General features: G+C 44.2%; 1 protein-coding gene across 11 annotated transcripts in view; it reads right to left on the bottom strand.

Moving 5' to 3' along the window:
- Positions 1-11090: 11090 nt before the first annotated feature.
- KIF13A (kinesin family member 13A) overlaps positions 11091-16283 on the bottom strand; it is a 197666-nt gene continuing 192473 nt past the window's right edge. For 10 of the 11 annotated variants that reach the window (XM_055406723.2, XM_055406726.2, XM_055406727.2 and 7 more), the window contains 2 exons: positions 15322-16113; positions 11091-12674 (listed from right to left, as the gene is read on the bottom strand). In XM_055406723.2, the coding sequence (XP_055262698.2) occupies positions 12654-12674; positions 15322-16113 (813 nt within the window). In that variant the 3' untranslated portion in view covers positions 11091-12653. Of the gene's footprint in view, positions 12675-13372; positions 16114-16283 lie in introns of those variants that run through there. The other variant, XM_088831116.1, reaches the window with a different exon arrangement.

Below are 16283 nucleotides of genomic sequence, written 5' to 3'. Positions count from 1 at the left end.
TAGGAAGAATCACCAGCAGATCTAAGCATCCCAGTTTTTCACAACTTGGGGATACTTCCATAAGAAAGGCTTATACGATTAAGATGTATTCCCAAGGTACGTAAATTACAAAGGAAGGTTCTTAAAAAATTGCTTGTATTGATTTGTTTAAATTATTGTTAAACAGCCTCAATTTATTTGGAGAAACCAGTTCACCTTTTTAAAAAGTGAATGTGGCTAGGTAGGACATGTCAGGTTGGTAATATCATTGGCCTATTTTTTTCTACAATGAGGTTAGGAGTACTGAGCTAAGTTGGGGCTCTTATAGGATTATATCCTAGGGAGTGATAATAGGCACACTAACTGAAAATCGTTCACAAGTAATGATTGGAAGCACTCACTCCCTGGGGTGGTAGTTGATATTTGTAAAAGTCAGCTATGCTTATTGACTTAACTCAACAAAAAGTCATGTACTGTTTCTATGACATCAGAATATCACTCCACATTAAATAACAGGGCAAAGGTTCTGAAAAATGAGGAGGGTGGGCAGACTGAGCAGAAGCAGAGAAGTGAATGTAGTCTAAGCAGATACCCATGATTCCTTTTTCTTAGGAAAGTAAATTTACACTGTCTCATCCCAGGTTTCAATTATTGAAAAATGTATCCTTTCCTTTAACATTGATTAAGCAGAGCCTTCCCTGGTGGTCCAGTGGCTCAGACTGCACGCTCCCAAGGCAGAGGGCCCAGATTCAAACACTGATCTGGGAACTAGATCCCACAGACTGCAACTAAAGACCCCACATGTCACATCTAAGACCTGGCACAGCCAAATAAATAAATTAATTAATTAAAATAAAAAAGATTAAGAAATGATGGAAAAACTAGTGTATGATTTCAATTATAAGCAGAATCTAAAAAATAAATGAATTAACAAAATAGAAACAGAGTTATATATAATAGAGAACAGTCAGTGGTCCCTGGAGGGGAAGGAGGAGGGGGGAATAAAAAAATAGGACAAGGAGATTAAGAGGGACAAACTTCCAGTTGCAAAATAAGTGAGTCCTTGGTATGAAATGTACAGTATGGGGAATACGGTCATTCCCCAGAGGATGCAATGGTTAGACAGCATCACCAACTCAATGGAGATGAATTTGAGCAAACTCCTGGAGACAGTGGAGGACAGAGGAGCCTGGAATGATCCAGCCCATGGGGTGGTGAAGAGTCAGACACGACTTAGACATGACTGAACAACAACATCTTTGTATGGTGACATATTGTAACCAGAGTTATGGTGGTGAACATTTTGAAATATCTAGAAAAAAAATCACTGTGTTGTGTAACAGGAAATAACGTAGTATTGTAGGTCAAGTATACTTCAAAAACAAATACATATACAAACTCAAAGGGATCAGATTTGTGCTTACTAGAGGTGGGGATAGGAGTATGGAGAGAGTGGGAATTGGATGCAGGTGGTCAAAAGATCCCCCAAACTTCCAGTTACCAGATACCCAAGGCCTAGCATATAATGTACAACATGATATATAGGTAACACTGCAGGTGGTTCTAGTGGTAAAGAACCCCCCCCTGCCATTTCAGGTTAGACATGACAGACACTCGAGCATCCCTGGGTCGGGAAGATCCCCTGGAAGAGGGCACAGCAACCCGCTCCAGTAATTCTTGCCTGGAATATCCCATGGACAGAGGAGCCTGGTGGGCTGCAGTCCATGAGGTCACACAGAGTTGGACACAACTGAAGTGACTTAGCACACACGTTATATAAGATAGTTGTTAAGAGGATAAATCCTAAGAGTTGTCATCAGACACATACACACACACATTTTTCTGTTTCTTAACTTTTGTATCTATATGAGATGATGGATGTTCCCTAAACTTTGTGATAATCCTTTCATGATTTTAGTCAAATCATGGTGTACACTTTAAATTTACACAGTGCCATGTATCAATCACACCCTGATAAAATTGGAAGAAAAAAAGTCGATTAAGCAGCAGTATCTGTTCAAAGCTGATTGATCAGGAAATATTATAACAGATACCAAGTGTCTACGGAGCACGCTGCTAGATGCTGTAAATAAAGGAAGCTAGCTTTCCTGCACAGAGTATCCAATTATTTCCTAAAAGGTCGACACAGACATGGAATTAGGAACCAAAGAAATCAGACTTCACAGGTTGAAACCAACCATCAAGTTTAGCTTAAGCCCGTCGCACGAGTGGACTTTCTTCAACTTTGTAAGTGTCCATTGTATTGGAGCTTTATTATTTACAGAAATGAAGATCCGTGCTTCCTGAGGGATGGAGTGTGGCCCTGGCTGGTGCCAGCTGTTATCTCTAGTGGGAGTTGGGAGGAAGAGGGCAACTTGCTGCTCCTTGATGAGCTCTGGACCTCTCTGGGGACTTGGCCTGGATGGACCTAATCCTCGGGGAGACTTCATCAGCAAGTCTTTCCAACAAGTGTTCTCTTTCTCTCAATACTTGGGTTGTTTTATGTATTTACACTTTAGATATAAATTTCGCTCTCTGTGATGGCTTGTCAGATTTTGAAGCATTTTTTTCCATTTTGTTATTTATTCATATGGTTTTTATTGTGTTTCACTATAGGAAACAGATCCACACTGGTTAGGCTATATACTTGTGGTTACTACTTTGTGACTTAGTAACAGGATAAATCACTGCAGATGCTGGTTGCAGTCATGAAATTAAAAGATGCTTACTTCTTGGAAGGAAAGTTATAACCATCCTGGATAGCATATTAAAAAGCAGAGACATTACTTTGCCAACCAAGGTCTGTCTAGTCAAGGCTATGGTTTTTCCAGTGGTCATGTATGGATGTGAGAGTTGGACTTTGAAGAAAGCTGATCGCCGAAGAATTGATGCTTTTGAACTGTGGTGCTGGAGAAGACTCTTGAGAGTCCCTTGGACTGCAAGGAGATCCAACCAGTCCATTCTAGAGGAGATCAGTCCTGGGTGTTCATTGGAAGGACTGATGCTAAAGCTGAAACTCCAATACTTTGGCCACCTCATGCAACAAGTTGACTCACTGGAAAAGACTCCGATGCTGAGAGGGATTAGGGGCAGGAGGAGAAGGGGACGACAGAGAATGAGATGGATGGATGGCATCACCAACTCGATGGACATGAGTTTGAGTGAACTCTGGGAGTTGGTGATGGACAGGGAGGCCTGGCGTGCTGTGATTCATGGGGTCGCAAAGAGTCGGACACGACTGAGCGACTGAACTGAACTGAACTGAACAGGATGGATATCTCCTGACTCAAATTCCAGGGAGTTTTACACTATTTGGGATATGTTCTTACTTTGTTTTCATTGAGTAATTTAAAAAAGCTTACTATTCCTTTTTTATAAAATTTATTTAATTGGAGAATAGGTACTTTACAGTATTGTGATGGTTTTTGCCATACACCAATATGATTTGAGAGAATAGCACCAAAACATATACATTACTGTTTCTTCTTAAGGTTCATCTCTTATTTCTCATCAGTGCCACAAAGGATGAACAGAACTGGTAAGTTTAGTACTTGTGCAGTCCATAGGGTTGCAAAGAGTCAGACATGACTGGGAGACCGAAAGAACGAACAAATACTGTGATTATGGATTTATTTAGGTTTACTCTTACCATCTTGTTTTGTTAATTATCTACCCTGTTTTTTTTCTATGTTGTCTTTCCCTTCCGTTCTTGCCTATTAATGGATTAATGGCTCTGTTGTCTCTGCCTGTCCTCCCATCTGTTGGTGGGAAAGCTGTAACATTTCCTTCCGTCCATTTTAACACAGCTCATATGAAATCGATTAGTCTTTCCTCTTGCGGGACATATAAGCATTATAGAATGCTTTCACTCTAATCACCCCTCTCAAGCATTGATGATATTTTTATCCCACATCATTTTTACACTTCCACACAAGTTTTGTTCTGTTGATGGTTTTTTCTTCTTTTGCTTGTTTTGTTTTTTAGCCATATGATGCAGCTAGTGGGATCTTTGTTTCCTGACCAGGGATCAAACCTGGGCCTCCTACAGGGGAAGCAGGAGTCCTACCACTGGATGACCAGGGAATTCCTTGTTGATGCTTCTTTAGATTTAACCATATATCAGCCAGTTTCTTTGCTCATCACTTTTTTGGCTTTTATTCCTTTCTTCCGGTTTAATTTTCTTCTTCTTGAAGTACTTCCTTTAATCAGCTTTCAGTGGGATTGTCTATAAGTGGTAAATTCTGTGTCTCAGCCTAAAATGTTATTATTTGCCCTTGTTCTTGAATTATTAACAAACTAGAAACTGAAGTATAGATGGACTTTCTCTCAGAAATTTGAAGCTATTCCACTGCTCTCTTCATGAAACAGCATGAGCCTTGGAGATCCAGTTAAGCATGGTTCGGATAGTTAAACACAGCACAGGGACCCTGGAGCAAGGGTGTGATCAGTCAGCAGTAGACCTGAAAATGTGCTTGGGGTCAGGTCAGATAAGATTAACCTAAATACACAGAAAGATCTGGCCTTTTTTTTTTGGTGGGGGTGTTGCCCCCTACTGAGAATATAACTCACCTCTTGAAGTGAAGTATTAGTCATTCAGTCGTGTCTGACTCTTTGCAACCCCATGGACTATAGCCCACCAGGCTCCTCTGCCTGTGGAATTCTCCAGACAAGAATACTGGAGTGGTTAGCCAAGCCCTCCTCCAGGGGATCTTTCCAACCCAGAGATCGAACCCAGGTCTCCTGCATTGCAAGCGGGTTCTTTACCATCTGAGCCACCAGGAAGTCCAGAGCTGGGCTTTGACATCAAACAGACATCAGGTCTGGAGCTGCCATTCACCTGCTGTCTGACCTTGAGTGATTTGAAACTAGAATAAGCTTGATTATTTCAAGTTTTTTAAGTTGTTGGTTTTTTTATTTCTTGATGAATGATCCAACCTATCCCTTTACAGAATCATCAGGGATGTCCCAACCTTTAGTTAAGAGCTGTTTCGTTTCCTTAGAGACTGGAGATCACCAATGATGGTGGTACAGACAGCAAAGTCTCTGACTAAAGAAAGGAGGAACGCCACACCGCCTGTAGTTTTCCCTTTTCCGCTGGAAAGTAAAAAAACCGGGAGTCAAATAGATCAGGGCAACCACATATGCTTCTTCTGGACAGGATTTGGGGACTGACAGCCTGATTATGACCATCTTGCTGGATCTGAAGCTCAGCTCCATCATTTTCTGACCCTTATGATCTTGACAAATCCTTAACCTAAGACTGTGTTTTTTCATCTACAAAGTAGGGGGTGACGACAGTACCTACCTCACAGGGTTGTTGAGATGATTTCAGGAGACACTACACACGAAGGCCTTTATGCTCAGTAATGATGCGATGGGGATGTTTGTTAACATTAAACAGAGGTATTATTTTGCCTACAAATCATGGTGCCCTCTGGTTCTCCACTGTCTGTCAGTGCCATGCCTTCCTTCACAGAGTGGTGGGTAGCATCCCGAACACAGCTTGGCTTTCAGACCTCACCCAGGTAATAAGTAACCTTGAGAGCCCAGTTGCACCAAATGAGGAAACAGTTGTTTTAATTCCAAGCGCCTTCCTGCACGTATTCAAACCTAGGAGGTCTGAGCATTTTGTTATGAGTCAGAGTGTAGAGAGAACAGCTCTGTGGCGTAAAGGCGGTTCCCGTGAGACAGGAAGGGAAGGAGAAAGGGGGAATCAAGAGAGGGGACGAGAGAAGAGATGGAGACAGTTAACTGTTGGGAGCGCCGTGGGGATGCCTCTTGGTCTGTGAGAAGAAACCCAGTTCGCCAAGCGTTCGGTATAAGACATTAGGGAAGCCAGTAGAAGGTACGACAGCATGAGAGGGAGTTTGAGACTGGTGAGGCTGACGTCTGCTTCTCCCTCTTGGTGCCCTTTCAGCCTTGCCGTGGATGGAGGGAAGCGACGGGCTCCAGAAAGCACCCCGCTGGTCCTTCTTGCGGCACAGGTGGATTCTGAAAGACACCATGAGTGATGCAGAAGCATGAAGTTGCTGTGACCGTCCAGGGCTCACCCGCCAGGTGTGGGCATGGCACAGGAGTGCCAGGCCCAGCCCTGGAGCAGGGAGAGCTGAGCCTCACATGTTCCAGGGCAAGGCCAGCAGGGGAAGCAGGCCAGTAGAGGACATTTGCCAAGTTTCCTGTGAACAACCATCCTGCAGCAAGTCTCTTAGAGGGCAGACCATCACTGACAACAGCAGTGGATGAAGACAGAAATCTGTGCCCCAAAATTAAGATGATAAAAGCTACTCTTCAGCTGGGGTATGGTGGCCCAGATGGTAAAGAATCTTCCTGCACCGCAGGAGACCTGGGTTTGATCCCTGGGTTGGGAAGATTCACTGGAGGAGGGAGGGCATGGCTACCCACTCCAGTAATTCTTGCCTGGAGAATTCCATGGGCAGAGGAGCCTGGCAGGTCAGAGAATCAGACACTACTGAGCAACACACACACACACACACACACACACACACACATGCACACACACACAGCTGGGGCCAGCAGGAGGCAGCAGAGGGCAACAGATTACAGGCGCCTTTCCAGGCTGACAGAACAACTAAAGGTGCTTCTAGACCCATCTGGGGACTAGAAGGCAGGGTGGAAGGCAGGGTCTGGAGACAGAGAGAGGGAGAAACAGCCCTAAAGCAGTGTTTGAGCTGACTGAATACTTCAGTTCAGTTCAGTTCAATCGCTCAGTCGTGTCCGACTCTCCGCGACCCCATGAATCACAGCAAGCCAGGCCTCCCTGTCCATCACCAACCCCCGGAGTTCACTCAAACTCATGTCCATAGAGTCGGTGATGCCATCCAGCCATCTCATTCTCTGTCATCTCCTTCTCCTCCTGCCCCCAATCCCTCCTAGCATCAGACTCTTTTCCAGTGAGTCAACTCGTCACATGACGTGGCCCTTAAACTGGAGAGGGAAATGGCAAACCACTGGTTTTCTTGTCTGAAAAAAATCCCATGAACAGAGGAGCCTGGTGGGCTACAGTTCATTGGGTCACAGAGTCGGACACAACTGAGCACACAATTTTAAATAGGAAGAAACCACTCAGCTTTCCTTTTCTACATATCTGTACCATTTTTTGTTCACCTACTTTTACTTTTCTAAACTGTTTTTTCTTTAAATGATTTTTAAAAGTCCCTTTATTTAAAAGTTGTTCCCCCCCCCAAGTCATCCTCTTTTGGATTTAAAGTTTTATTTTACAAGCTTCAAGAGCCTTGAATCAATCCCTTTGCATATTTCCAAACATTTGGATATGTGTGACATTTTCATGGTAAAATAATCCTACCTTTCTCAGTATCTTCACACACACACAAAAAATTCCTAGATTCATAAACTCTTCTTTTGCTGGCAGTTTGATTTCTAAAACTAATCACTAATATTGCTTGCCTTCATAAGTAATGTATTTGAATTTCCCAAGATTCATTTTCTATTTTGAGCAGAGCCATCAAATTTATTCATTGTTCCTCTAATGAAGCAAATCTGAAAAGAATCAAAGGTGAAAATATAACTATCGAAGCATAATTAATAGTTCCTGATCATTTGCCAGGAACTACCAGAAACATTGGTGCAGTATGATTACTGGCTATAACGGACATATTCAGATAATTCTAGTATTTTCCCTTTTTATTCCATGTGACCTTATTGTTTATAAATGAGCTGGATTCCCACATTCATTTATAGGTTCCAGTTAGCTTTGCTTTGGCCCCATGGCCTCAGCCATATAACTCCGAACAAATTACTGCCATTTTAAAATATGCCTACAAATTCTTAGATGCTCTCTTTTCAAAAGGGAGAGTCTGGGAATTCTCTGGTAGTCCAGTGGTTAGGACTCCATGCTTTCACCGCAGTGGGACACGGGTTCTATCTCTGGTTGGTGAACTAAGATCCCATAAGCTACACAGTGCAGCCAAAAAACGATGAAAAGACATGAAACAGCCCACTTCCCTACCCTGGATTCCTGACTCATTTAAAATGAATAGAACGTGGTACGATTGACAAAATATGACATCTGAGGCTCTGTGGCTTGGGTTTGCTCTCTAGAACTGCTCGCTGGGGGGATGCCAACCACCATGTGGTAAGGACACTCAAACAGCACAGAGAGGCCTGTATGGTGAGGAAGACCAGCTCACAGGCTGTGTGACTGAATCACCAGAAAAGTGGGTCCTCCCAGCTCCAGTCAAGCCTTCAGATAACTGCGGCTCTGGCTGACATGTTGATGGCAACCTCACGAGGAGGTAGAGGCAGAACCAGCTACAAACGCCCACTCCTGAATTCTAGACCTGCAGAAATCGTGAGATAATAAATCTTCCTTGTTTTAAGCTGTTGAGTTTAAGGGTAATTCATTTTGCACTAGACATTAATGCCCTGGCTTTCTCACAAATATATACACCACTACATATAGAAGAACTGGAAAAAAGTGTTGGTACCTTGGGATTCTCATACCGTTATTAAGACGGCCTTGGATACAAGTGGTACTGAGGTGAGGTCTTAAATCATTCTCAGTGAACTGCTCTCTTCTTGGGTGTTGCTGTAGCTAAGTACTTTAACTCCAGTGCTTCTAAGTAGCTTGGATTACTTGTGGTTAACCAAACACTTGGTAAAGATCACATGAAGGTGGGGCTTTTGGCTCAGATTCATTCTCCAAGGATCTTCAGTCAAAGAAAATTATATCTACTCTGCTGTGACAGTTCCCCAAACACATGCTAGATTAAGAAAAGGCAAACAATAACAAACCTAAGAGCATCCCTATATGATTTGCTTCAGGTATACAAAATTGTTATAAACACCAATGTTCGCTGGGTTTAAAATGTAAACAGTTACAAGTGTTTTAGGTATCACGAAAGGGTCAAGTTGGTCTGTGCTATTCTAACTCTAAACCAAACTGGACTTTCCACCCCCCCCCCCCCCCCCGCTTCAAGTTGATCTTCTTCCCCAGACTCCAGTTCTAACTTACCTCTTGTTGTGTGTGAAACACTTATTGTTCTATTAATCAGCATCTCAATGTCTTCTTCATAAGTAGGGTCCCACAACGATTTGAGAGTTCGTTTCTCAGAGAGGCCACTTGGTGATGAGATACCCACAGTGATAAGCTCCAAGATGGTGGCCGTGGCCGGCTGGGCTCAGATTCCACAGACCGAGCCATCCCAAGCATCTTCTTGAGCTCCAGTCTTAGAACTGAACGCAATGATCCAGGCACGCCTCACAAAAGGGAGAATAACTTGTCTTTCCCAAAATACAGAGACTCGTGAGTGTGTGTCTGAGAACATCAGGAAGATGACGACTAAGTTTTATTTCACCTTAAATTAACTCACAGTGTCCGCAAAAAAAAAAAAAAAAGACTATTAAGTGGCACTCAAGCCTACAATTATATTTCCCCTCAGCTCAGGGGATTAGAAACAAAGGACAAGCAGGTTGACTGGGAGATTTTGGGGATTTTTCCACTCCTGTTAGCTCCAGTTCATACTGAATTAGAGGGCAGAACTTGCCTCCTGGCATTTTCGTGGTATCTTCCACATTCCAGGTTCCCCCGCCAGCAGGATGCTGTCCACCCCCAGCTGTCTGGGCATGAGAATAGACTGCCTTTCCTCCAGGTTAGGAGAAACCCTGAGACAAACTGCTATACATTACAGACTGACTTCCTGTTTGTTTTTTAATTAAGGAAGTAGGCTCAATGTTACAGAAAGACACTTGTGCTAGTGTAATAAGTTCAACGCTTAACACAAAACTCTGTGGTTGTGTACTGGTAGCATCCTTTTCTACTTTTATCTCTTGGTCTAGAAAAAAAAGCAAGAACTCTTACCCCATTACATCTTCTTTTAAGACTTTTCAAATGTACGTGACCAGGAAGCTTTACTTGTAAAAAATAAAGAGTAACCATGTAATTAGTTACCTTTCCCCACCCCACCCCCCAACACAGTTCTAAAGCTGAATATTATAATTTTCAAAATAAGTATTGGCTAGAAAAGGTAATTTTTAGAAGACCGTATCTAGCCCTTCGCTACCCTAAAGGTATTTTTTTTTTCTTTATGAACAGTTTTTCTTCCCACAAGTTGGTGCCTTAGAAACACAAAGCTAAATTTTTGCTATGATAAAATGTGTGTCCAAACAATGATAAACACATGCGATGACAGCAGTAATACTGTACTTTGGAAATGAACTGGTAAACATAGGCCTACATTTAACTATCCAGTCCATCTCAAAACCAGTGTGCCTTCCCATAGCCAATGAGAAATGACAATACCCATGACCAAATACCACTCATCTCCTACTAGTAAAGACAGTGGTGACATTTGCTTCTTTTGTCTTAAACTATATTTGTGGTTGTCACGATTTAAACATTAAATAGCTGCTTCCCTCCCCCAATTCCCATTCTATAAAATGAAAACAATCTGAATTTTCTTCCCCATCTACTTTCTCCTGGAAATCTACGGAAGTCACGCTCTGTCCAGAACGGGCTGGAACTAGTTCCTGATCACATCAGAAAGGCTCTTGTGAAAGGAATTTTTTTCTAAAAGGATTCTGGAAAACCATTTTTAGGTAACTCTTTCAGATTAAATGATTGTGTGTCACTGCTTCCAGGGTGGCAGGCCCTGCTCCTTTCTCTAAAGAAGTGCTGGAGTGTCGGGACCTCATGTAACCCACCTCGGCCTGTCTGCGGCAGTGGCTCCTTGCTAATGTCGCTCAGTCCAGACCTGGGACTCTCGCCACAACCCTCCTGCTCTCTCCTCCCTTCAGAGGCCTGTCCCTCCACGCCACGTCACCAGAGCACCAGGAGATGCTGATGGAAGCGTGGGTTGAATCCTGGCTTTGCAGCTTGCTCCCTGTCGCCAACCACTCCACTTCTGTTTTCCTTTCGTCCAACACTTAATAACAGCAGAACCCATGGCATCCGCTGCTGTGAGGATTAAGCAAGATAAATATCAAAAGGTGGGAACAGTGCCTAGTACATAGTAAACCCTCAATGAATGTTTGCTGTTACTATTATTATTTAAACCACAGGGACTTGCATACAAACAAATTTGGAAAATTGATATGAAACTACTGACAGTGTTATTAAAGACAAACAATGGATATTTTAAAATCGGAATTAGACAGTCTGTATTCTAAAACACACACACGCACACACAATCTGTACCAATTAAATACAATAAAGTTGAAAGGGGATATAAATTACAGTCTTTCTCTTTTTAAACAGTCAATAGTAAAATACTACAGTCAGCTCACTATACACAAAAATCATGAACAGCAGCTTCGCATTAAAATCTCCAATATCTTACTCATTTACGGATGCTACAAACTTCAAGGGAAGAGGTACAGCAGGCTGTACACCCTCGCTCGCTCCCAGACACATTTATTGCTGTACATCTGGACCCACTATACAAGCATCTACACAACAGGTAGAGAAAGTACTTTTGTAAAAACTTCCGCACACATAATTCTTCAGCGTCTCCACTGGTAAAAGAATTTTACCAATGAAGACGCACAGCAGGGTCATCTGTCTTCGACCATCTCCTGCGAACACTGTGAAGTGGGCACCTGTGGACTTCACAGCTCATGTCATCCCTTCAGCGTCTTCCAGAAAGGAAATAAAACAACGGCAGAACCACACCACAACAAAAACCTACCCACCCCAAACAAAACCACAAAGAGACGAAAATCGACCCCGATCGCCCCAACCCCACTCTCGGTTTGTCCCTGTGTTTTCTTACAGTAATACTGCTCTCTGCATCCCAGCTGCCTGGCTGGGCTGGCCCAAGGGCCAGGGAAAGACTGGGATCAGAGCCCTCGTCACTGTCAATGGTTCCTGGACCGCGTCAAGGCAGCAGGCGGTGGACCAGGTGGAAGACCAAAGAAGGGAGCCGTGAGATTTTTCAGTGTGCTTAGGAAACACGACGGAGAACGGCAGCACGTGGCCTGGGAGCCACAGGGCATATGGCACCGAACGTGCAGTCAAACACGTATGTACACATACAACAAGCGTGGACAGCAAAAAACATTCAGTCTTAGGTAAGTTCTTTGGTTATAAAGAACGGCATTCTGTAACCTCTGCTGCAAAGAGGGATTTGCAACCTCATTCTCAGGCAAGACCATCTCTTTCATCTGCGTGTGTTCTGAGAGATCACCTGAGCTGCTTTGTAAGAAAGTCCAGTACCTTACGATTCTCTACAAACCACTTTTATCCATTTCAATGTGCAGTCCTTTGTCTCTTGACATACTATAGATATAATTTCATATACATAATATATATTATTTATAAAAAAAAATTAGAGCATTGACTCCAGATTCTACAGGAAGAACTGATTAAAATTGTACAAGAATAAAGTCTGTTTGAATCTGTGGAGGTTTCTACACCATGGGGGTGTGTAGTGAGTGCAAACAAAAATACTGTCACTTTGTGAAGCCTGGGTTTTCAGTTCTCTGGAAGGAAGCAGAGGCTGCCAAGTCACCCGAGTGACAAAGTGCCGCTTCTCCCGGCTCGGGAGGGGAGAGGGGAGGAGGTGGCCCCGGAAGCCGTGGCTTCTCCGCGCTGGTGTGAGGTCTGGCCGGGCCGCAGCGTGTTTGATAGATGGGCTGGTGCTCTGGGAGGCGACCGGAGCAGAGGTGCTGTGGCCTTCGGAGGAAGTGCTCACTGCCTCTCACCGAGCAGTGGTGCTCCCCTGGAACGCAAAGGCGGGTGAGTGCAAGCTCCAGTGCCCACCTGCCCTCCCCACCCACGGGGACCACCCCCCACGAGGGGCTCTTCCTAGAGGAAACCACAGGATCCAGTTTACTGTGGAATCCAGTTCTGGAGCTTATGCTGTACCAGGAAGAATCGAGCTCCAAGGTGAAGCTTCTAGGAAAAGTAATGACCGCAAGCCCCAAAGTGAGAGTGAAAAATATATCACTCCTGGGTCCACACTCGAAGTCAGACCAGGGTGAGAACAAAAGTCAACCCTGAGGACTTCAACAGTCCTCAGGTTTTAACACAGTCAAAACAACTGATTAAAACCAAGATAACAAAATTACTAAAGCAGTTAAAAAAAAAAGATAAAACTCACCATAGTTCCAACATTACCCTGATGCAATAAATATTCTTGTAAATTTCACTTTTAAACCAAGACCTTTGGCAGGGACACGCTATTCTGGAGCAGAATTCAGGTACTGCTCCCATTACTGGCTTCTAAATAATCAACAAAACAAGGAGTGGAGAGTGAGGGGGTTGCGGTCCCCTTCCCTCCTCTCTGGGCCGTGCCTCAAACAGTGCGGCCCTCGACAGCCTACCCCATATTCCTCCAGCAGGGGGTTTGTGAAAACCTTATCCCTCCCTCAAAAAGCACAATCTGAGGTGTGGAGGGCAGCCACAAATGGGAATCTATTTTTTTTTGCTGCTGTTATAATTTTATTTATGTATTTATTTTTGGCTGTGCTAGGTCTTCATTGCTGTGTGGGCTTTTCTCTAGTTGCCACAAGTGAGGGCCACCCTCCAGTTGTGGCATCAGGGCTTCTTGTGGTAGTGGCTTCTTTTGTTGCAGAGAACCAGCTCTAGCATACTTGGGCTGCAGCGATCTTGGCTCCTGGGCTCTAGAGCACAGGTTGAATAGCTGTGATACATGAGCTTAGCTGCTCTGTGGCATGTGGCATCTTTCCGGGCCAGGAATCAAACCCGTGACCCCTGCACTGGCAGGCAGACTCTCTACCATTAAGTCACCAGGGAATAGTTAGTCGCACAGCTGTGTCCAACTCTCTGCAATCCCATGGATTGTAGCCTGCCCGGCTCCTCTGTCCATGGAATTCTCCAGGCAAGAATACTAGAGCGGGTTTCCATTCTCTTCTCCAGAGGATCTTCCCAACCCAGGGATTGAACCCTGCATTGCAGGCAGATTCTTTACCAACGGAGCCACCAGGGAAGCCCCTGGGAATCTGCATCTTTAAGAAGTATCTTCTCCCTACACCCCCCAGTGGTTCTATTGCTCATTTAGGTTTCAGAAGCACCGTTCCAGACTGGAGAATTAACTCCTGGACCACATTCTTCCTGGACTTCTTGGAAAAAGGACTGAAAAGCTGATGCACCAGCAAAGCAGATTCTGCTTACGATTAGTGTAAAGGGAAGCTGAAGACTTTGAAACAAATGAATGTTGAGCTTGTCAGAAAAGTAATGAGTGACTTTATGCTTATGTTGGGCAAAGAAATCGTTTTTGAGTTGTAAAAGAGACCACTCTTTGGTATTTGCAGTTTATTTATGAATACGCTGTATATGTGACCACATACTGAAATTTTAAGGGCTAATTTGGAAAACTTGGTGGGGGGGCAGGGAATAGCACCAAACTGGGTTGTTTTGCTTCCTCTGCAAAAGAGAGAGACTGGAGGGCACCCCAATCATCTTTGCCTTCACCCAGTACTGTTCTAGTTCTGTCAGCTCTTTGTTTTGCTAATCCTGGTGTGCCCATACCCTTTACACAACTGCAGCTGGGGTCTGGGACCAAAACAGTGGTGATGAGAAGGGATGGTGGTACTCAGAAGCACATTACCTCTTATTTACGTAATTCACTAGTTTCCTTGGGAATATTAGCAAGACCCCATTTTTTTGTTCCACCATTAAAATTAAATACTGTAAAAAACCAGCCTGGGTAACTTCCAAAGCCCAAACTTTAATTTCTCAGGGAGCCCACCTCTGTTTCCCCAATGCATTTTTTATCCTATGGGCACCAAACATCTATATTTTATCAAATCTGCAAGGCATACCTTCCCCCTGCCTGCACTTTATAACTCTGAAATTGCTGATATGGTTGATTTTAATTGGAAGTATTTTTTTTTTCTTAATGATACTTAAAATAATCGTGTGTCTTGGGACTTCCCTGGCAGTCCAGTACAGTGGAAGACTCTGTACTTCCAATGCAGGGGGCGTGAGTTCGATCCCTGGTTGGGAAACTAAGATTTGATGAAATCTACCATATTTCATATCAGAATCCTTTGAGATAGCCAGGAATTAAACATACCAGGGAATGACTATGAGATAGATCCTTGTCCATGTGAATGCTTAATTCAACAGGAACCTATATGCCAGGTAAAAAAGCCATGGGTCCTGTGTAAGTCATAGTTCTCCTCTGAAACTAAGAAAGCACACTTACAGACTTGTTCCCCCAAAGCCAGCTAGCTGGACAGCATGTGAGCATGGTCCAAGAGGGCTCATCTACCCTGTCAGAAAGACCTGGATGAATCTCTCCTACTAAGTCATCGTGAGGAAGGGCCTCTTGGGGTTGGGGCATAATTAGCGGCCATCACTGATACCACCGAACCCAAAGGACCACCCCTGGAATTTATCACCTGGTCATTCTCTGCTGAGGAACATAGCTGGCCAGGGTCCTGTGGCCCATGTGAGATACTCCTACTGTCCGTTGTATTTGGTAGGTTCCTCCTACTTGAAAGTTCTCCAGCAGAAGAATCTGTCAAACCATCGAAATCTTTCCCATCTGACACACCCATAAACTCTGTGAAAGAGTGATCCTCGAGGATGTTTGTGGTGTGTTCCACGGTCACCTCCCTGGGGCAGAATTCCCTGGCCGGCTGGCCGTTTTTGCTGGAGCAGGCATCCTGCTCTGAACACGAGCTGGTCCTACAGAGGGTTTTGGAGTTTTTCTCAGGGATGCTGGGGGACAATGGGCTCCCTTTGGCTAAGGCACTGTTTTCCTTGAGTGGCACCACGGTCATCTTATCCTTTCCCAAGCCTCTTTCTAGTTCTGTCAACTCTTTGTTTGAGGATGGTCTGAAATCCTGCACAAGGGACGGTCCGGGATGCTCGCTGGAATCTGTGTCCTTTGTTGGAAGGGCCAGCTGATCTGAGCTGTCACTGGAAGGGACCACCATGTCGGACAGGGTGGCGTTGGAGGCACTGTGCGAAAAGTAGCCACTGGTGATGCTGCTGGTGGTGGGGCTGCGGGACACCTCCTTCTCGAGGACCTTTGAGTTCGTCAGATCGCCTTTAGAAGAAATCCACTCCCTGTTCTCCAAGCTGGCATTGTAAACGCTGAAGTCAGCAAACTCCACAGGTACATAAGGCTGTGAAGTGATCAGCTTCCGGCTGAGACCTTCTAGATCGTTTTCCTCCTCCTCAGAGTCCTATAGAAACAAAGCAAAAGTCAGCCATGAGCTCCTTATAGCGTTGGATGGTTGAGACAAGTTTTAAATACTTTACTGTTAAAGGCATTTGCCTTCACATGTTTAGGATTTTTTCTTTTTCCTTCCTGAGTTTGGTTAAATCCTCTCACCTGTCTGTGGACACAGGTACC

This window comes from Moschus berezovskii, chromosome 23 (genome assembly GCF_049115385.1).
Source record: "Moschus berezovskii isolate FMDL1 chromosome 23, NW_MosBer_1.0, whole genome shotgun sequence".
NCBI classification, from domain to species: Eukaryota; Metazoa; Chordata; class Mammalia; order Artiodactyla; family Moschidae; genus Moschus; species Moschus berezovskii.
The sequence above is the reverse complement of the archived record's forward strand: the minus strand, read 5'-3'. Positions and strand labels throughout refer to the sequence as shown.